The sequence below is a fragment of the Lagenorhynchus albirostris genome, chromosome 1 (genome assembly GCF_949774975.1).
Source record: "Lagenorhynchus albirostris chromosome 1, mLagAlb1.1, whole genome shotgun sequence".
NCBI classification, from domain to species: Eukaryota; Metazoa; Chordata; class Mammalia; order Artiodactyla; family Delphinidae; genus Lagenorhynchus; species Lagenorhynchus albirostris.
In genome coordinates this window covers 181,240,017-181,263,184 of record NC_083095.1, presented here as the reverse complement: position 1 = coordinate 181,263,184, position 23,168 = coordinate 181,240,017, and the positions used below count along the sequence as shown (strand labels likewise).

Sequence of the window (23,168 nt, the reverse complement as noted above, 5' to 3'; positions counted from 1 at the left end):
TCTAGGACAGACAGTGCCTGGGTTTCTTTGGCAATAGGACCTCCTCATTTACTTTTCTTCTAGTAAAACTCTTTTCAGCATCTAGTGCTAATCCTCAGAAAGGATGATATAAAATGGCGAGGCACCTTCTAAATTTGTGTGGGGCAATGGGTTGGGGTAGGGGAAAGGTGCATCTGGAGAAGTTAATCTTTTTTTCTTCTCATTTTTACTGCAGAGGAATGTAGCGCTACTGTTAGAAACTCAATCCCTTTCTAATGGACTTGCATTAGTGTGATTTTACAATCTGTCTTTTCAGTTTCCCTGTTCTTTATTCTTCAAAATATCCCTGTGTGCTTTGAATGTCTGGATAATCTTCTACGATGATCTAAATCTAGAGAATTTTAGCCCACAAAGCATGCGGATTTTTGTACTTTGCCCTCAACACAATTCAGGTGACATTGGATAATATTTAACACTATTTGCTGTTATAACAGCAAACAGTCCTGAATTAGGAGGTGAATAACTTAATTAGGCTGCTAGGACTTGGCATAGCAGATATAAGGATATTAATAGATTCTACATGCAGTTGTGCACGGGCTTTGTTGTTGTTGGTATGTTAGCCTTGTTTTTAACTGGAGAAAAAACAGCAAGAGATCCTCTGAGTAAGTTAATATATTATAGACCAAGAACTCTTTCATGTACAGATTTTCAGGACCCCCCTGGAGTCAGGATATAACTAAACTCCATGCTTAGAGGTGAATTAGGATGTATGAAGCCCTGTTTCAGTCCCTTTACTCCAAATGATAAGGAAATCTGATTTCTCTACCAATGAACAAATAATGAGTTATCAGACAAGAAGAGCAGTAAGAACCCCCCAGATCTGGTGTTTGGGTGTGATTACACAGGGAACCAACGCCAGAAGGAGGGATGGTTCAACCCACAGAATTCAAGTAAAAATAGAACAGGGACACTTACCCTCACGTCTCCGTTCACAGTTTTCGGCGTGTGGTTGAATGCGTGGGCAGGATCCTTGTTGTACACTTTGAGAAGGGATCTGTCCTGAATGTTCCTGGAATCGGAAACATCAATAACTATGGCAGATGAAAGGAGCCTTATTTTGGCCATTTCCTCCGTCTGCCCGTAAGCATCAGGTAAGAGACATCCACAGACAATCTAGCCGTTGTGTGCAATCAACCAGGCAAAACGTTCTTTTACCATAAAAATAGGCAAAAATAAATAAGGCAAAGGAGAAAAATGACTTCAGCTTTTCTTTCCTTTCCTTTTTATTTTGGTTCCTCAGCAAAGTATTATTCTTTCCCCGCAGTTCTCCACCCGTAAACATCGGGTAGCATAAACCTTCTTTCAAGATTCTGGGTAATGAAAGTTAACACTTTAAGAAACAATAAAGTTCCCATATTTACAATACATTCAAAGGAATTTGGTTAATATTTAAATATTTAATTGTTTACTTTGCCCAGACACCTGGTTTTCTGCTTATCTCACGAATACATGCAAAGGAAAAATGCTTTTTTTCCCTTCAAACACCTTAAGCAAGGGAAAGAAAATGTATTTGCAGTCCAGAAAAAAAAAAGTACCACAAAGATCAAAACTAGTATCTTTACGATGCCTTTTTTTTCTTCCATAGTGGATTTTTTTTTTTTGAAGGCATTTAAAAATTTTACTAGATTCTTCTCTCCATAGTGGATTTTTAAAAATACTGTTCTACATACAAGTTGAATTACAGGAAAAGCAGCGGATAAATTCTTCCACTGGTCTGTCTCTCCCTCTGAAAACACTTAGAACCCTGGAGTCACTCGTACTGCTGCAAAGGACAGAACCACAATTTGCTAAGAGCCTACCTCAAAATTATTTAAGAGCTTAGGAATGTCTACGAAGTCCTTCGCCCTCCACCTGCGGCTTTCATCAGCAGAAGGGACACCCCCAGGAACGTTTAGCCCCGTCTACACTGCGATTCCTGCCAGTGCCAGCATGGTGAGCTCAGGGAACCCTGTGCAGGAAGACACGTTCCTTTCCTCCAGCTGCGGTCACGTGTTCTGTGGGCCGATCGCAATCATTGGGATTATTGGGTTGTGCTTCTGTTTTCAACGAAGCGGCGCATCCTTGGACGAGGCTCGCTTCCCTCCAACAAATACCCATCAGTGGTTGCTTTAAAGCAGTGACTAGCCCCAGCTTGCACGGCTGCTCCAAATTTCAAGCAGCTCATTAGAAGTCTGCTTAAGGGGAGGCGTGCGGTCCTTGTTATTAGAAGGGACTAAGTTACTAGGAGGTAAAGAGGTTGCGGAAGAAAAGGATGTGGGGATTCACTGCAGGAACTCACCCTGTGGCTGGGAGGAGGAGGGGGCAAAGTCCCAAGGGACGATGTAAAGAAACTGAAAACCTTACTTGAGCCATGAAAAAAACTCAGTGTGGGTCTGAAGGTATTTAAAACACAGGAGGTTGATTTATTAATTTAGAAACATGTTCATCCAAGATGAACCAACAGTAAAGGCCCAGCTTGCGTTTACCATGGCGACATTTACAACACAGAATTTCAGCCTAAACTCTCTGTAGCATTTCCCTAAGGAAAAGGTGGAGAACCCAACACCATGATGAAAGAACCAAATGTTTAACAAATATACCGTCACTTCAAAAATATTGGATGTGAAATGAAATTTGTCTCTGGGTTTAGAAGACTAAAGCCAGTGTCTTCAGGTAAAATCTACACGCTACATTTTTTTTTCTTGCAAGGAGCGAGGTTCTATTTAATGCTGATGGTGAAATAAAATAAAATAAAATATACTTGGGGCATTTTATGCATAAAGCAAAGAATAATAATTCTTTGGAAAGGACATACATGTGATCATCTCACATAAATATTATAATCATCACCACGTAAACACATTTTATCCACTTAAATATTTTGAGATCTACTTTTTATATGTAAATCAAAACACTGAAAAGTAAAATTATAGACAAATTTACAAACCAAGGACTTTCCACTTAAACATTTTAAATGAGATTTTAAAAAAATCAGGCTATCAGTACCGCAGCCTAAGAATCAAGGAGACCATCACTTCCGCAAATAGAAACAAACTAACTGAAAATTATTATTGTTTAAAGTGATCACTTCTCTCAGGCTCTGCTTTCATTTATTGGGTTGGCCAAAAAGTTCATTCAGGTTTTCCATAACATCTTATGGAAAAACCAGAATGAACTTTTTGGCCAATCCAATATTTTATCAACTGAATTTGCATCAAGAAAGATCATCTCAGTTTGGAAGTTTTGGGTACCTTTTCCTCTTTGTCGTCCCTCCCATTTCTCCTTTTGTGACTACGTCACACATTCCCAAAGAATGTGTGCAGAAAGTCTTAGTAGTCATACTCTGAGGCTTGGGAAAGCCTCTAGAAAATCATGACTCATTGCAATACAAAAATTCTTGTACGGGCTGCAAGACAGTGGGGTCCAACTGCTTACAATAATCTCATCAGCCTTGAGCTCCACAATCGAAAGTGGCTTTGTGTAGTTTCATGTGTATTTATTATTACCATATCCCTCAAGTTCTCTAACTGCAAAACGCAGAAATTCAAGAAGATGGTTGTCCATGTTAAACCACTACATGGGATTATATTACTGTGAACATACTCTCTAAATATCATGTGAGTACTTCATGTTTAAGTTTATGCTTTGTAAATTCAGGATGTTTTTGGTGACAGCTTGATTCATAATTTATTTCAAAAAACAAATGTGAATTTTCTGAAACCCATGAATATTGAAACATGTTTTTAAAAAGCAGGAAGGTTGGTTAACAGATATAGCACCTATACCTGAGGGCATGTGTCAAACCTTGAAAGCTCTAAATTACTCATATGCCTTGGTACATGCCTAAATATGTCATTTCCGATCACTGTTAGATATTTATCAGTTTACATTTATTATGCACTAAAGGCATATTTTAAAAAAGTAGTTCCTATTAATTCCATGATGAAGAAACAGGAAAGTCTGCTATCCCCACAGGGAAGGAATCCACAAGTCCAAGTTGGGGCCCAGATGAGTTGAGGGGAGAACATTCTGAGGGAATAAAAAATTCTTGGCCCAGAATATGGACAGTCAGGTTTGGGTTTGGGTTTAGAAATTAATCGGCTACATGATCTTGAGTAAGTCTTAACATTTATGCATCTGAGGTTCTGGTCCCATCAAATGAAAGGGTTGGATGAGTCGCTCAATCATTTTTTTCCGCTCTAGAATGTTCAGCGGCTATACTAGCGACTGCTTACTTGCGTTGATTTAAGTCCTGTTTCTCAGGCTTGTTTGGCTGGAAGAGCTCAGATGGTCCCTTCTGTTCTATGCACAACGCCACTGCGGTTGATAAAGATGTTTCTCTTTCCATGCCACCTGCCACAGCATGACTCCATTTAGCCTCGTTTTAGAGTACATTTTACTAGAAGCCCAGGAGAAAGCTCACTGAGAAAGTGGGATCCTTTAGTAAAGGCCAACTATTTAAGAAACAAATGGAAAAGGAAAATGCTTCTTAGCCTCCTTTCTTGTGGACAATAGCATAGAGTCCACTGCTTTTATTCTAACTTGTTCATATAAAGAACAGGCCAGTGAGATCATTACCTAACATGTCTACAGGCTCTGTCTGTGATGACAAGAACCCTTGAGAAGGAGTTGGTTAAGTTCCACCTGTAAGTATAACCTTCAACTCATATGATCTTTCTGGGCCTTAGTTCTCCTAACTCTTAGATAAACAGCAGACTGGCTCATTTCTTCCATTCCTTTCAGAAGTAACATGCAAAGATCTGTGTGGGAGAGGTCTGTCCTCACCTTTGTAAACCAAACCTTGTCAATAAGTTCTAGAAAACCAGATAGTGGTTTCACACCTGGGTAAAATAAACCTGCCCATCAGGGCAACAGGTGTGCTTTCTTCACTGGAACACAAAGAGATAAGGAGTCGGTACCAACCGTCAACGCAAGATGGTGGACACACGCACACGAACAAATGACGTAACTGCTTACCTGACATCGTTTAACTCATAATAGACATTTCTGCTTTCATCTTTGATGTAAATGGCGACACTGGGCGACTCCAGCATTTTCATGGTGAGCTGCTGTGGAAAGGCACTTACGAAGAGAGCACGGATTGTGTCTGCACTTGTAATTTCATTCGGCATCCTGAGCTGCTTGGTTTCATCTCCATACTGGAGATAAAGAACCCCTGCACACAAGATGGACACAGTTATCAGTCACAGACCAAGACTCAACGACACACAGCACAAGCTAAGCCACTTCTGCCCTACCACAGGCAGGAATGTTCCGGACATGCTTGCAAAGCACGTCACAAGAGACATGTGTTCGGAATTTCCAAGAAATGCACTCTCTGGTTATGATGTAAATACCCACTTTTATTCTTTGGAGTCTGGGCAGGTGTTAAAGAGGCTCATTTTCAACTATTTTAAAACCAAAAGGACAAGAAGCTAACCTTTGGTAACCTAAGGCAAAAGACAACAATACTCAATTCCCTTGAAAGGTATATTTAGGAATTTGACCCCATAGGGTGAATTTTTTCCCACATCTTTCACTGATCAGGAACACAATCATTATAGCCATTGGTAAACGACATAGGTTATGTCTTTATGTCCATTCAGAAATGTTTTAAGTGGAAATGCATTTCTGTGGCTCTAAGACATATTGAATGTTAATATCAAATGAAAATATCTGCAAGAGCCTGGTGCCCCAATGTATCAGAAAGAAAATGGAACAAATCAGTTACACAAAGAACAACACAAGCACAGGATCATAGCATTTTAAACTTCCAGGGGGCATGTGGTTCCCCATGAACCATGCCTCCCAGCCGTCGTGGCCCTGTGGAGTGTCCCTTCCGACGTGGGGTCTGGGCTTGGCCATGTGACCTGCTTTGGCCAATGGGACACTAGCAAGTGTGATGCAAAACGGAAGCTCAATACGAGTTTGCACAAGAGAGCTTGCCTTCTTGGTGAGCGTGGTCTTGGACACTCCCTCACGGAACCAGGCGTCCATGGAGCCCAACTGAGGCCACATGAAGAAGAACGGAAGCCCTGACTGACGGCCCCCGCTGAGCACCCATTCTCCAGCCAGGACCACTGACCAGTCATGTGGGTGCACCATCTTGAGAGGGGAACCCTCAGTCCCAGGAGAGCTGTCCCAGCCGATGTCCCGTGGAACAGAAATGAGATGCCCCCTCCACACACTGCCCAAATGGCAGAATCATGAGCAAATAAACAATTGTGGTTGCTTTAGGTCACTATGTTTAGGGTCACTTGTTGTTCAGAGATAGATAACTGCGTCGGGACGGAAGATCCTGACATTTCGCTTTGACTCCTACTTCTTGTGAGAATCTCCTGAGGCACTCTACCAGGACCAACAGAGTAATTGTTGGCAGGAGAGACTCGAAACAGAACAGAATGTGACTTGTGCTTAAATATGGCAGTTGATGTAACCAATTTATGTCCATCTCCTTCTGTAATTCCATTCAGGTGACAATGAAGAATTAAAAAAGTGTACATCAAAGAATTAAGGGGAGGAGAGAGGAGACAACAGCAGACGAGAGAAAGCTGACACCTAGGTCTTCAAGCACAGAACTCTGCATAACTGCAGGGCCAGGGAAGTTCAGGAAAAGAGGCACCAGATCCTTCTGAAGCTAAGAATGCAGAGTGAGTGGAACGCATGAGGGCTGGCTGAATCTTTGTAATGGTGCAACACGCTTCCTCCATCCCCCTGTCTACGCCATTCAGCCAGGCAATTCCCCAAAGCCACAGAAGAACCACTGAAGAGGTTGAACCCACGGACTGGATTCTGGGTCACGAGGCACAGGGGAAGGTGCACGAGGTGCCCTCTGACAATATTCTGGCAAAGGGCTGACGTCTTGGTCAGGAAACTGGAGGAAAGCTGACTGTCCTCCAAGAACAGACCAACAGATTTTTGAGGGTAAGGTTTCGATTCTGTCCGGTCACTCCATCGTGAAGCACCCTGGGCCATATACAAAAGCTTCCAGTGAGTATAACCGTGCCTCGCTTATGCACGAACAGACTAGCAAGGGTTAACAGACATTTCATAAAGCCTCTTTCATGTGAGAAATAAACAGAAAACAGAAACTCAGAAGAGATGAGACAGTCCAAGAAAAGGGGAAATTTGGAGGGCAAGAGCGAGCTCTGGGGACCATGAGAACAGAAATGACAAATTCAGTGGAGAAGAAAAAGTTGACGAAATCTCAAAAAGGGCAGCAAAACGACTACGAGAGGGGAAAAGGTGAGAACCAGTAAGAACAATAGAGAATGACTTCAGAGCCTCTCAATTCCTAATGATGGGGATTTGGGTAAGGAGGTCAGGAAAAACAGAGCAGTTTTCCAAAAGTATTATAAGATTTTCTTTTTTCTCCCCAAACTGAAGGACATGAGCTTGGAGACTGAAAGTGTTCATGAAATGCTCAACACACTCAGGCTTGTCACTGAGACATTCCAGATGGCAGGGGAAACACAGAGGTTCCTACAAGTTCCCAGCGGGTGTGGAGAAAAGTCACAGAGGAAGGAGAAGTCAGAAGGGCATTCGCTTTCTTAACAACAGCCCAGAAACCAAAGACAATGGAGACACAGCCTCGAAAACCCGGGAGGAAATATTTTTGATCTAAGTCTATATTTATCCAAACCATTCATCAAGTCTTTCATTAAAGTCAGCTTCCCAGCGAGGCCTCCCCTCACCACCTTCTCCAAAATTTCAGCACCCACTCTGTCTCATATTTCATACCCCAGCCCTGCTTCATTTTCTTCCTGAGTGTTTTCCACTAGACACTGTAACTCATATTTTCATTATTACTACTGTTTATTGTCAGTCTCTCCTGCCGAAATGGAAGCTTCATGAGGCCAGGGATTTTAAAAAATATATCCAATTCCTCTTGTCTCCTTTTAATTTTTTATTATGTATTTATTTATTATTGGCTGCACCTCACGGCTGGTGGAATCTTAGTTCCCCGCCAGGGTCTGAATCCGCATCCTCGGCAGCGGAAGAGCAGAGTCCCAACCACTGGACCGCCAGGGAATTCGGCCAGGGATTTCTTTAAAAATGTTTCTTGTTGTTGATGTTCACCAGGGCAGCCTTAGTACCTGTGATACTACCAGTGATAATAGTAGGTTCTTAATAAATATTTGTTGAATGAATGAATGAATGATTTATTAGTCATCCAAAAGGAATGTTCATTTGGGGATCCATCTGGGCTATAAGAGCTTTTGCTGCATGATGTGAAGAGCCTAGGAATCTCGTTCCTGGTTTGGATACACGTGAGAAGCACGTTCTGAAGTGGCCATTTCCTTGATTGGAGTAGACCTTCAGAGAGTTAGTTTTCTAGAGTTTCCATGCTGTTACACGTTTTTCAGTGTACAGAAAAAGCCTTCCAAGCCTGTCTGATCATAGATTGTGCAACGTCTTTGTCCCGAACGGGAGATGTGGTGACTGTCCGTGTGATTGCTAATGTCATATCCAAAGGCCAAAACCACTCTTGAGGTCTGAGCCCCAACTATGCCCGGGTGGGGCCCCTGTACATGGGCCACTAGTGGCCTCACTACAGTCAAATATCACGGCCTCATTCCCCAAAAGGGCCTGGTTTTCATTCCCACATCTGCATTCTGTACGTGTGTGTGCTTGAAATAGAATCTGTAGGCTGCTCTGAGTGAAAACAACAATTGGGGCTAAACTACAGTTACCTCGGGGTCTGACTGGCGCAGCTGCCAGCTGGGTACACAAGTCCAGTTACAGATCGTGAAAATCCACAGAAGACGGAAAAGATGCCTTTACAAACAGAGGAGAAGAGTCTTTTTACACTCGGTTCGCTCTGCCTTCTCAGTTCAGGAAAGGTATTTAGAAATGCTTAAACTCAGAAGGAATTTTCTGAATCTACGATGGCGTGTTGTTGGCACGGCGATGAGATTCAGCATGCTCTGGCATTCTTCCCTCGCGCTGAGTTAGTGCTGGCTGTTCCAGATTCAGAGGAAGGCTGAAGGACTTTAGATGATAAACTCCCTTTTTGTGAAGAAGGGAAGAGGACATGCAAAATGCATTTATAGGATGTCTGCTGTGTGTCAGGAACGGTACGCATGTAATTTTACTGAATCAGCATCTCTGATGAGGTCGGTGTTATGGCCCCATTTCACAGATAGGGAGAAGGTAGCTCAGGAGGTCCAAGTAACTTGCCACAAGTTACAGGTGGTAAAATGGCTTAACTAACTTATATATCCCACTTTGTCAATCCGCAGAAGCCACAAGCTCTCCCTGGAAGCACACAGCCTCTAAAATTTTGCATTTAGCCACATCCATTTCCTCTAGCTGGCCTCTCTGGACCATCTTAGCTGTCCTCACACTTTTAGCCTGACCATCTGCTTGAAGATGTGGAAGCATGATGGGGGCAGCTTGGAAAAAATATTCCTGTCTTGAAGTCAACTGAAGTAAATGATGACACAGGGTTAGAAATAATGCACGTGCTGGGGGAGTAGGGGAAGGCGCAGAGCCCTGATAGCAAGAGTGTTGAAAGGAACCTCACAGCACTTGCAGACCTTCTGAGAAGCCTGAACACTTGGGTTCTTCCATCTCAATGGCTCTGCAAATGGAATGTGTGTTTGTCACCAAGAACTCTTGGTGACATTCTGCAAAAAATTAAGTGCACTTGGCAGGTCACATCGTGTTACACATCCTCATAATTTTCTGAATCTCAGAATCCATTCCAGAATGCGGGACATCTTCTAAAATGTTCTTTATCTTCATATGGCATGCAAGGATTTTCACTGTGTGACCTTGCTAAGAACTGAATATTCATGTTCCTCCAAAATTCATGTTAAACTCCTAATCCCCACTGTGATGGCATTTGGAGGTGGGGCCTCTGGGAGGTAATTAGGTCATGAAGGTGGAGCCCCTTCCCCAATGGGATTAGCACTCTCATAAGAACAGACATGGCAGAGTTTCTTTTCTATCTCTGCTCTCTGGCTTGTGGGGATACAATGAGATGATGGCTAACTGCAAACCAGGAAGTGGGTCCTACCCAGCCACTTTGACCTTGGACTTCCTAGCCTCTGCAACTGTGGGAAATACATTGTTGTCTAAGACACCCTGTCTTCAGTAATTTGTCACAGCCGCCCAAACCAACTAAAACAGACCTCAGCCTCCCGTCGCTGCCTTATTACCCCAAATCACGCCACATTCCTAGGACATCATAGTTGTACCGGACATTGCGCTGCTCTGTGACCTTATGAAGCACGCTCACTCTCCACGCTGTGCCACCCACTTGGGGGACTTTCCCACCACTTCTGCGTAGCACGTGCTCTATCTCTGAGCCATCTTCCGCCAACACTTTTTCATTAAGAATTGAGGAACTTTTCTCAAATATGTCTTATTGAAATTGCAAGCATGACTTTTGCATTTCTGCGAAATTCTGCATCCCAATTAGCTGTATTCATCAAAGGGTAATAGATAGTAAAGTGTTAGGCACATAGTAGATGCTCAGATATCTTTTAGTTGAAATCAATTCTCCCAGTAACGTGGCCACGACTTAATCAGACGTAGGCTTGCCTTCTGGAATGCCTTCTACAATTTCCCCTAAACGGCATTTTCTGCAGGCAGATGATGGTGACAATTCCAAATGACCTAAATGCCTCCGTTTCTCCAAATCCAGTTTAAGACTAGGCGAATCAATACACATTGTAACTGGCAAGTGGCTAATGCCCTAAAAGTATAAAGAGCTCTCAGAGTACTTTCTGATGGAAAACTGACAATTTTCACCTTAATTAGAAAAACATAAATATTAAAATAATAAGATAGCTTTTTATATCCATGAAATTAGCAAAAGTTTTTACAATAAAATAAACAGTGCTGACAGGAGCTGGGAAAATGAGTTCCCTCACAAACCACTGTTGGGAAAGAAAGTTGATCCCACTTCTCCAAAGAGCTACTTGTCAATATGCGTCAAAAGCCCCCAAAATACACATATGGTTTGAGCCACTAATTCAACTCCTACACATTTATGCACAAAGATATACTTACCAGGATGCTCAATAAATCATCGTTTATAAGAATAAGCGGGGGGGGGGGGGGGAGGAAGAGTGGATTCCTCTCTAGAGGATTCATTTAATTAGAGGATTCATTTAATTAGAGGATTCATTTAATAAATCAGTTCATATAATAAATCCATTCACTGGAACACTACACTGTTATTAAAAGGAATTCTAGAAGAAACTGGCAATGAGAAAAACATTTGTCAAGTGGCAAAGTATGTTATAAAACAGAAAGGAATTAGACGTTAAAAAAATCAATTAATCACCTTAATGGCAGTGATGGATCCAAGTTTTGTGGGTCCTGAAGCTTATTACAATTTTGAGGGACCTCCTTCAGAATAAGAATACCAAGTTAGAAACATAAAATTCATTATGAAAGTAAATCATTTATTTATAGGGGCCTGAACCTTGGTCTCATCAGGTTCATGGTTTAGTCTTCCTATTTGATGAATGTCCAGAGAGGTTGTCTCTGGGTGGTAAGTTCCTGGGCGATGCTCTTTTCTTCATGATTTTCTATATTTTTTATATTTTCTCAAATTAGCATGCTTTGATTCGATCATCTTAAAAGATGACCCGCACAGATCTAAAGAGACTGGCCAATTAGGGCTTCTATTCAGTTAATTGGGTCATTTTTTAAGCCAGAAGTGATGGGCCAAGGGAGGGGAACATATTAAAGTATGAGTGGAGTTGGTAGAATGTAAACTGGCATCTGAAATGGGGAAGACATTGGTATTTAGTACAAGCGAAAGATTCTAGTATAGTTAATGTCGTGGTGTTATCCTTAAGAGACTGAATTTAAGAGTCTTATGATTTAAAAAAGAAGTGTAATGCACTGAAATGTACCTTGGACGGACTTGTAGAGATGGCTTTATTCATTCAAGAGACCAGCCTCTATACTGTGCCAGGAATGGGAGGTACAGTGGTAAACCAAGGGTCACACCCTGTGTTCTAACCTACACAGTGGTTCCATAAATGACACTGTTATGTAGAAGTTAACAATTCAGGTCCAACACCAGCTGACATTTTGTTTCAGACACAGCAGCAATTTGAAGACCTGGCCACATGTGTTCCTTGAAAAGTGCTACCATGCCCTCTGATGTCGGAAACATTTCACATCCCGGAGAGGACTCACGTTGCCACGCCCCTTCCTACGGAATAGCTTTTCAAGTAGGTGACAAAGCAAGATGTTGAGCGTTGCCTTGCACGGAAGAAAAAGATAATAGAAAATATGTTCTCCATAGGAATTCTGGATGCTCTTTTATTCTGGGGGGGAGGGGGGGAATAACTTTACTCTCAGCTTTTAGTGTCTTTGATTTAGGTAAATACCAAATCTTTGCTGCAGTAACTGAAATGGATTATATCAATCAGATTATTTCTTTCAGACATGTGATATTTAAAGACAAGGCAAGACTTTGTTAAGTCTTTTAACTAATTTATCTTCTATGAGTTATAACTGGAGAACGATGAAGACCCTATGGAAAGTCTTCATGAGGGACTGAAAAATTGCAGCAGCAATTTTAAGGGAAATGCTAATTTAGAACGTGCTTTAAAGAGTCATGATTGTGGAGCACCACGTGTTAGAATCATGACAGGTGTGTTAAAAAATAAGTTTGTATAAAAGTTAAATATGATAGAGTCTTGCCCACCCAACAACCTGACTGATAGCAGTCAGTGGACAGAGATCCTTCTGGGAGGTACTCATTCTTGACATAGAGTCTTAGAAACGGCACCGTTAGTGCTTAATCACTTAACTTGGTTTTGTTCCAGACAAATTAGTACAGTTGGGACTCAAGTGAAATGATAATACTGTTGAAGTGAGCATCCCAAAGCATTTCTCTAAAAAACACTGATATCTGTTGATAACTTTTGGAATTCAGGCTGTGTTAAAGATGTGCATATCTAAGATGCTGATTTCTGGTGCCATGAGCCAGTCCTTCCCAGTGGGTCTTACTGCCCTCTTACATGGAGGGTTAGACTCTTGACTATGAAGAGGTTACAGTGCAAAGTCACTCAGAGAAACAGCAGCCGGGTCAAAAATTTAATCTTAAAGCTTACTCAACAATTAAGGCAAAACATATTATAAGGACTTCCCTGGTGGCGCAGTGGTTGAGAATCCACCTGCCAATGCAGGGGACACGGGTTCGAGCCCTGGTCCGGGAAGATCCCACATGCCGCGGAGCAACTAAGCCCGTGCGCCACAACTACTGAGCCTGCGCTCTAGAGCCCGCGAGCCACAACTACTGAGCCTGTGTGCCACAACTACTGAAGCTCATGTGCCTAGAGCCCATGCTCTGCAACAAGAGAAGCCACTGCAATGACAAGCCCGTGCTCCGCAACAAGAGAAGAGCCCACTCGGCACAACTAGAAAAAGCCCGCATGCAGCAATGAAGACCCAATGCAGCCAAAAAAAAATAATAAAGTTAGAAGAAAAAGAGCAACAGAAATTATAAAAAATATATATATTATAAGAAAATGCTGTGAGAAACATAACTGATTGTGCGTATACTACAACTGTAATTGGATTCTTTCTTACAGTTAGGGTGAACTGCTGGTTAAATTAAACATCGCCATGTCAACTCATTTTATAAGGCTAGTATTCACCTGGATATTAGGAAAGTAATAAAAGGAAAGACTTCAAATTTAAATGCAATCCCCTAGATTAAATAATAGCAAAGCAACTCTAGCAATGTATGAAAAAAGTACATCATGACCAAGAAGAGTTTATCTCAGGAGTGTAAAGATGGTTTAACACTAGAAAATCTAGTACTAATATGTTCTGCAATAATAAATAAGTAAAGAGAAACTCCTTGATAGTGTCAGAAAAATGTTAAGAAAAATCCAAAACACATCTATAATTTTTTAAAAAATACAATAACTTAAGAATGAAAGGGCTTCCCTGGTGGCGCAGTGGTTAAGAATCCGCCTGCCAATGCAGGGGACAGGGCTTCGAGCCCTGGTCCGGGAAGATCCCACATGCTGCGGAACAACTAAGCCCATGCGCCACAACTACTGAGCCTGGGCTCTAGAGCCCATGAGACACAACTACTGAGCCCGCGTGCCACAACTATTGAAGCCCGTGCACCTAGAGCCCGTGCTCCACAACAAGAGAAGCCACTGCAATGAGAAGCCCTCGCACTGCAACGAAGAGTAACCCCAGCTCACTGCAGCTAGAGAAAGCCCACGTGCAGCAACAAAGACCCAACGCAGCCAAAAATAAATTAAAATAAATAAATTAAAAAATAATAAAATAAAAAAAAGAATTAAAGAGAACTTTCTTAATGTGGTGAAAGGCATCCACCAAAAACCTCCGACAAGCATAGCACTCGATGATGAAATCTTAGAGGCATTCTCTTCAAATTCAGAATTTTTGCTATCTTTGCAGCTAAAGTTCCAGTCAATACAAGAAAAAGAAATACAAGGCATATGGATTGGAAGGGATCACCAAAATTGTGATTATTCTTAGATGATATAACAGAGAATCCAAGGAAACCTGCAGACACAGTGTTAGAATATGACTGAATAATATAAGATCAATATAGAGACTCGAAAGCCACCCCAAATACTAGAAAAAAATCAGAGAATATAGTTTGATAAAAACATACCACTTATAACAATATGTCAATTTTGAGGAACAATAGTAAGAGGGAGTATTTTCCTACCAGATATCAACACTATTAGGACAGTGTGGTTTTGACACAGGGATAGAACAAACAGGACTACGGAACAAAATAGATTGCCTAGAAGAAGACACAGGTTTTATGAAAGCTTGGTATGACTGAGGTTGTGGTACAAGTCCATGGAGAAACAACTATTCAATACAGTGTCAGGAAAATTGGTGCACCATATGGAAAAAGTAAAAAATATATCCTTTCCTTACAACATAAGTAAAATAAATTCTTAATGGACTGAAGACCTATGTGTGAGAAGCTAAACTATGAAACAAAATGAAACATGGTGTTGTATCCTTGCATACTGGTAGAGGAAAAGACTTTTAAAAGAAATAAAAACTATAAACCACAGAGAAAAGTATTGCCTTTTTTTTTTTTTTTTTCAGTTGCACCACATGGCTTTCTGGGTCTTAGTTTCCCGACCAGGGACTGAACCTGGGCCTTCGGCAGTGAAAGTGCAGAGTCCTAACCACTGGACGGTCAGGTAACTCCCAGAAAGTATTGCTTAATTAAAATGAATATTCTGTACTACAAAAGACACTGAAAACAAAGTAAAGAAGACAAACCAGAGTCTGAAAGAAGATATTTATAACTCACATGCTCTACCAGGGATTAGTAGTCCGAATAATTAAAGAACCCTCATAAATCAATAAGAAAATAGAAAATGGGCAATAGTGGATATGCAAAAATGGATATAAATACGCAACGCATGGCAAAAGAAACCCCAGCAGCCAATAAATATAAAAATGCCCAATCTCACTAGTAATTATGGAAATAAAAATGGAAACAATGATGTACTATTTTATACCCACCAGATAGGCAAAAGTCAGTAAATCCAATAACTTCAATTACTGGCGAAGTCATGGGAAAATGGGGTCTGTTATTCACTGCCGGTGAAAGTGAAAACTTGCACAATCATTTTAGGACACCTGGTGAAATGTCAGATGTGCACCCTGTAAGCTCACTATTTCCTGTAAATTATCCACCACAGATAAAAATCTCACGTGTGGTCGCCGGCTCCATGGTGCTCACTGTGGCACTATTTCTCATTGATTTGTTCTCAGTGGTTCATTCATGTAATGGAATTGTCAACAACAGTTATAATGAATGAAGTAGAACCACATCTACCAACATGGATGAATCTCCAAAAGGTAAAGCTGAGTGAACACAGAAAGTTACAAAAGGATACATGCAGTATGATCCCATGTATGTAAAGTTTTATAACACAAAATAGTAATATATATTGTTTATGCGTGTACCAAATATAGCACAAGCACCAAAACTTGCATGGCAGTTATACTCTCCAACTGCAGGGGTCGGTTAGCTCTGGGAAAGAAGGAGGGAGGAGAGAAGATGGGGTTTTATATTTTACTTCTTTAAAAACGTATGAAGCCTGAAGCTATTATAGAAATATTACCTTTCTTTTTAAAATTTGAGGGCTACCAGAGGTCAGCCTAACTATATTTTGATAAGCTTTGCGGGGGGGAATAAAAAAAATAAAATTTGACAACTTACATAGCACTTGCTGTGTGCCAGGCACTGATCTAAACCTTCTCCAAACAGATTAACTCATTTAATCTTCTTTATGAGGTTGCTATTGTAATTATCCCCATTTTACAGATGAGGAACACTGAGGCAAAGAGAAGTAACCTGTATGACTCACCCAGCTAATGATCTTAACCACTGTGCCACTCTGCCTCTTAGGTGTTAAACGGATGCGAGTATCTGTTTAATTTCAGTAATGTCTACTATGTTATTATATTGTTAGGTTTTCTGTACTTTTTCCTACCAAAAAAATTAAAAAATAAATCATTTTTTTTAAATGTTAAAATAATACCATCTAAATAGTGTTGCTTCCACAGAGCACCCAGATCTGACCTAGGAGCTTAAACCTGGATGTAGTTATGGAAATTGGCAAGTTTTCCTTGGCTTTTGATAAAAAAGTGGGTGTTGAAATCCTATAATACAGACCCAAAGAGTAAAGGCCACAAAAGGAAGCAGATTTTCTTGAAGAACACAAGTATAAAAGTACAATTATCATGGTCCCAGAAAAAAATTAATTGGCCTTTTATGGATATGAAAAGTGCAACTTTTACAGAATTTCCAATGAATGTTTTCCAAGTATCAGAAAGACTTTGACTATAAATCAAAACGTATATATACCCATCCCACTAGAAGATTTATACATCGTGCATGGTCTTCAATCATACTGATTAGCAGATTTAAGCCCAGAGATTATGGACATTAGTGAGAAACCATCTGAGTTAATCGGAAATTTATTTTCTTCTATACTAAATTATTAGTGTCTTACATAATAATAACCAGTAATTATTATGGATGAATGAATATATCTTTAGTAAACTTTTCAGTATGAAATGCTGGTTTTTATATAAATTACATGTAGATTTAAAAATACCCACCCATATATAGTGTTATGAATTTTACTGTTCATAATTTCTTTTATTTTCTATTATTATATGAAAATTATTCTACTTGAAAAGAGACAACCCGTCCGGTCCCTGAACTGGGGGAGAAAGACATTGGGAGGTGTTGATAGGACAAACTTCTTTTCTCCTCCGGTAAGCAAACCTCAGGATCGTCAACAATTTCCAGAGGAAACTTTCAGGGTAACTGGGAACCGTGCTGCTTCCTTATACTTTTACGCCCTAAGTCATGCAAATGACAAAAAATTATCCTTTGATGACAAATGTTGTAAACAAATTCCAGTAGATTGATATCTGTGGATTCCATTTCATTAGACAGACTCCCCACTTTTTCAAATTCATGTTTTAAAAGCAGTAACTGTGGGATGCTTGGACCCCAAAGAGCCTTTAGTGCTACTTCTTCCTGCAACCTTCCCTTCCTCACATTCCTGGACTCCACATCCTGGTCTCCTCTGGAGGCCCAGCCTTCCGCCGGGGCTCTTGGCTCCAGTAATTCTACTCTCTGTCCACCTGTGACTCTCATGGGACTCATCCGTTCCCCAGCGCCTCAGTGAAATATTTGGGAGATAAAACCCATCTGTCTGCAAGCAGCTGGCCTTTGCCACCCTCAGGCCTGGGTGGGGGGCAGCACCCACGCAGGTAATGGAGCCGGAAAGCCGGGAGGGCCTTGGTCGAAGGGTGATACTCTGAGCATAGGTAGCCACTGACGAATATTCCAGAACACTCACATCTCACTCTTTGCTTTTCTGCTCCCAGGTCTGTGGAGGAGAGTGGTGAGAAAGAGGGCGTGGGCCATTAGGGGAATTCACATCTCACCCGCCTTCATTTCAAAGCTCTTAAACAAGAGACTTGCTCCGTCACATGAGAAACATAAAGGAACTAACCCATCCGGTGCCAGCTCTCATAGGAATGATCAGCTTCCCTCAGTGCCTGTGATCTGACTGCTTTTAGTTGAAGCATAGTTGATTTGCAGTGCTGCGTTAATTTCTGCTGTACCGCAAAGGGATTCGGTTACACACTTCTATATCTGATGGAAGGGCAGGGCTTATGTGTTTAAGTCCTGATGGAACGAGGATTGAATTACGTGCTGGATGAGTAGGTGGCAGAGGGGCCCTGTCTCGGGGGCTACACTTTGGAGCACCCCCTCACCCCAACATCAGCATGTGCACCCCAAGTGCTGAGGGGGGGGGAATCAAGGCTCGGACACCTGCAGGGCGCGTTGAGGGAGCTTGTGTTTGCAGTCGGGCATCACTCACAAGTGAAATGAGAAAAGAGCCGGAGGGAGAGTCAGGAGGAAGGGGCACTGCTGCAGGTAGGGGGTGAGGGGGACCCCCCTTTGCTTCATGATCCAGTAGAGGACTCTGAGAATTTCAAAAACGCTAAAAGCAAAAGTGCCTTTCTACGTTGTTACGAAGGTGTACTGGTCAAAGCATGAGAGGCTAGAACATATTCTATCTAATAGCTTGTCGGCTTGATCTACAGCTTTAAAGATATTTAGACACACAGTATGGGAGCCTCTGTGATCTTGCCCCAGGCAGGCTCTGTGACACAGAAGGATGAGGAAAGTTTCCTGAACATCAGCCTCAGCGCTAGGAATAGCATCTTCCAGCGACAGGTGATCTTACGTTTATGTTTTGAGCAGTCCTCACGCACCCGGGTACTTGCGTGTCCTCTACCTCTGCAGAGATTCGCTCACTTTATTTTTGGTTGGATGTTGGCAGCAAAGCCGAGTCACGCTGAGCTGCTTTTAGTGTCTCCGCTGTTGTTTACACTGATGAACTGCTTCGGTGACTATCTAAGCTTCACATTTTTACCATGATGATTATGTGCTAATTATTCTGTTGTTTGTTCACCACTGGGTTCTTCTGAGCCTTTCAATAGGCTTTCCCAGGCTGTAATGAATGTTCCCCTCCGCCACAACGGGCCACAGCTGCCCTGTGGACCCTCCCAGACAAATCTAGCCGGACTCCAGCCTGGAGTGGGCAGTGATGGAGCGAGAGGTGGGTGAGGCCCTTCCAAGGCCTGTCCCTGGCCGCCTGCCTGCTCCCCTCTCCCTGTGTCTTTCCTGCCGCTCCTCCTGTGTCCTTGGGCCCAGGCCAGAGGGTGTGGCTCTTCTGGAAGCCTCTTCTGTGTCTCCTGTCTTCAGCCCTCTCCACTCCCTGCCCCTCTGGGGAGATCTGGAATGTCCTTCTCTCAGCCCTGGCCAGAGGAATAAAGGGGGTCCCAAGAGACACGGCATTCTCTAAGGCCCGGATGGGCGCTCAGGATCACAGTCGTGTGTTCAAGGGTGTGAGCCACAGAGAAGAGAGAATGGGGTTGAGATGGAACTGCCGGTCAAGTGTGCCAACCTAGGTCACTTGGTGGCCCTTGTCCTGGTTGGAAGGGGGCTTTACAAAGCTTTTGTAAGGTTTATCTAATCTCTGCCAGAGGTATCCTTGCATGCCTGTTCTTGCTTTATAAGCAAGTGGAAAAAGAGAGTTGCTGCCAGTGGAATTCTAGGTGCAAGAGGGTAACAAGATGAAGCCACAGTCCCTCCCCCCAAAGGCCCCACCTCCAGCCCGCAGTGGCTGGCTCTGGGCACTGGTTCCCGTGACATGAATTTCCAGGGCTGGGCTTGACAATCTGAGCTTTCCAGTCTGCCCTGAAAAGACCCCAAGAGACTTTATCGTACCTTTACCTTCTGTTTCCTCTGGTACTTGCTGAAGAGGCATTTAAGAGACATGACACATGGCTGCTTCCTCTTCCTCCCCACTTCCCTTTGAAGTTTCAGTGCTGCCTTTTGAAAGTAGCGTCTGTTCTCCACCACACGATCACAATAAAGAACAGATGTCCTGAGGGTGGCAAACGCAGCTCTGGGAGTGGTGGGCGGGAAGGGACCGTGATGACAAAGTGGTCCTGCCCAGATCCATGTCCCCAGGTCTTCCCATCACTGCCAGCAAAGTACAAGCCCTGCTTCCAGACTTACCGTCAATAACCTTTCTCCCTGCTTTCGGAGGTAAGAGTCCCCCCACCCCACCCCTAAATGCCTCAAGATCAAAATTGTTGGTATTCCTACTGAAAGCCCTGGGAAAGAAGTGATAAGCCCATAATACCTCTACTTGCTTTAAAGGCTAAAGAATTTATCAAGCAATCGTCTTGGGCTGCCCCATCACAACAGGCACGGGACAAGGAGAGTCCCTCTCCTAGGCTGGAAGTAACCTGGAGACACAAGACCCAACCCAAATTACTATCACATCCGGGCATCTATGCATTCTCCCGGCTTTATCTTCTATAATAGCAGTTCAACTGATACATAAACATTATGCTTTAAAACAAGCATAACAGAAGGCAGAATCATAGACTCTGTACCCTTTCCACGGGACAAGTACTTCAACGTACGCAGTGTGTTTGTGCCGTTTAAAACAACTGAGAGCAAAAGGAGACTGAATTGCTATTTTGATCCCACAATGAAAACTTTAGGAAGGGAGAAACGTTGGTGAAACTCGGGGCTGTTTCAGATTTAGAGCAGCAGCACTGCATTCACTTAAGCAGAATTAGCATGAAAGACAGATTTTGGTCCTTCTAGAAATACTTATTGAGTACCTGGGTGTAATACAGGTGAGCTGTAGAACGGTAAGCTCAGAGATCTGAGTTTCTACTGATGTACAAAAGTTTCCTAACAGTCTTTTTTTTGGCTGTGTTGGGTCTTCGTTGCTGCGCGCGGGCTTTCTCTACTTGCGGTGAGCGGGGGCTACTCTTCGTTGCGGTGCACCGGCTTCTCATTGCGGTGCTTCTCTTTGTTGCGGAACATGGGCTCTGGGTGCGCGGGCTTCAGTAGTTGTGGCACGTGGGCTCAGTAGTTGTGGCTCGCGGGCTCTAGAGCGTAGGCTTGGTAGTTATGGCGCACGGGCTTAGTTGCTCTACGGCATGTGGGATCTTCCCGGACCAGGGCTTGAACCCAGGTCCCCTGTATTGGCAGGCAGATTTTTAAACACTGTGCCACTAGGGAAGCCCTGCACTGATGTACAGTAGACAATAAGCTCATAGATGAGACAGTGGAGAATGTGTCAAATAACAGGGAGTAAAATAAAACAGAGTGTGGGGGGCAGAGAGAAGTGGGGCGGGAGTGGGGCATTGCTATTTTATTCCCAGTAGTTGGATGTCCTGCTGATAAGATATTTGAAAGAAGGGTGGGAGCAAGGCTTGCAGATATCTGGGCGAAGAACAATCCAGACAGAGAGAGGAGCAAGTTTTCTTAGGGCAGGAGTGTGCCTGGTGCGTCCCAGGAACAGTAAAGGACTAGTGTGTTTGGAGGACAGTGTGAGAGGTAGTGAATGGATGAGATGAGATTAGGAAGGAAGCAAGTGGTCAGATGGTGTAGACCCTTAACTCCCGATAAGCTAGGAAAACAACAGAGGGTTACGAGTGGAGGTGAGACAAGGTAAAGGTGTGACTTATTTACCAGGGCTGCTTTGTTAAGAACTGACTAAATAGGACAAGGGTTAACATCAGGAGACCACAGGAATTATGGTGGTTTGGACCTGGGCAGAGTATTAGAGGTGGTAAAAAGTGGTCAGATTTCTGGATATAGTATGAAAGGAGAGTGAACAGGATTTCCCGACAGATTGGATGTGAAATGAGATTAAAAAAAAAAAAAGAGTCAAGGAAAATGACAGGGTTTTGGTGTGAGCAGCTGGCAGGGGAGGGCTGCAATGGACTGATGTTGGCGAAGTAGGTTTTGTTGGGGGAATCAGAAGTTCATTTTTAGACCTGTTAAGGGTGAGTTGTCAAGTAGGTGATGGGAAATATGTATCTGGGGACTTCAGGGGAGAGGTCTGGGCCAGAGGGGTCATTATCATTGTTATGCACTGAATGTTTGTGTCCCCCCCCAAATTCATATGTTGAAGCCCCAAACCTTAATGTGACAGTTTTTGGAGGTGGGGCCTTTGGGAGGTGATTAGGTCTTGATAAGGGCATGAGGGTGGGGCTCTCATGAAGGGATTAGTGCCCTTATAAAATAAGACACCAGAGAGCTTACCTTCTTTCTCTCTCCATGCATAGGCACCAAGGAAAGGCCATGGATGGGCACACTGAGAAGGTGGCCATCTGCAAGCCGGGAAGAGAGGCCTCACCAGAACCTGACCATGCTGGCCCCTGATCTTGGACTTCCAAGCCTCCAAACTGTGAGGAAATACATTTCCATTGTTTAAGCCACTAAGTTTATGGTATTTTGTCACGACAGCCTGAGCTGACCAAGACAATCATACAGGTGACATTTGGCAGCAGGAGGCTTGATCAGACCACTGAGGGCACTAGCATAGCTGAGAACAGAAGTGGTCTGGGGGCTGAGGCCAGTGTTTAAGGGTGAGAAATTGAAAAGGAGTCAACAAAGAAGATCTAAGAGGAGCGGGTGGTGAGGTCAGAAGATGGCTGAGAGTGAGAGGCGTCGAGGAAGCCAGAGAAGTTCATGTCTTAAGGACAGGAAGTCCTAGCATGTCGAGTGCTCAGAAGTCAGATGAAAAGAGGGCTGATTTACATGGGGTGGTCACTGGTGACCTTGACCACAGCTGTTTGTATGGAGTGGTGGGACTAAAGTTCTGAATGGACGGGTTCAAGAGAAACCACAGGAGGGGAATTGGAGACAGTGCTTATAGAGAACTTTCTAGTCATTCTGTCACATAGCTGGAAGGGGATTTTGTAAAATATGGAGAACTTAAGCTAAAGCATTGGGTAATCCAGTCTCAAAATAGTCCCAAAGGATTGCAGACGACTGGCAAAGCAAGTCATATGAGACACTGCTCAAATGCCATCAGTAATACGAGAAATATTTTTAGAAGATTCGGATTTCTTTTTTTTTTTTTTGACCAAACATTTTTGTGGTATTGTTACAACCTTAATGGAAAATTATAACAAATGTAAAAAATTGCAAGGGACCTTTCTTTTAGAATTCTGCAGACACAAACAACTTTTAGTCACAGTGGTATCTGGCAATCCAGCTAGAGCTTGTTTCTACACAGATATTACTAATC

At 42.8% G+C, this 23,168-nt stretch overlaps 1 protein-coding gene across 7 annotated transcripts in view; it reads right to left on the bottom strand.

Moving 5' to 3' along the window:
• Positions 1-23,168, bottom strand: part of KIAA1217 (KIAA1217 ortholog) — a 330,037-nt gene that overhangs the window by 121,772 nt on the left and 185,097 nt on the right. For all 7 annotated transcript variants that reach the window (XM_060161598.1, XM_060161618.1, XM_060161607.1 and 4 more), the window contains 2 exons: positions 4,996-5,194; positions 955-1,048 (listed from right to left, as the gene is read on the bottom strand). In XM_060161598.1, the coding sequence (XP_060017581.1) occupies positions 955-1,048; positions 4,996-5,194 (293 nt within the window). The remainder of the gene's footprint in view (positions 1-954; positions 1,049-4,995; positions 5,195-23,168) is intronic.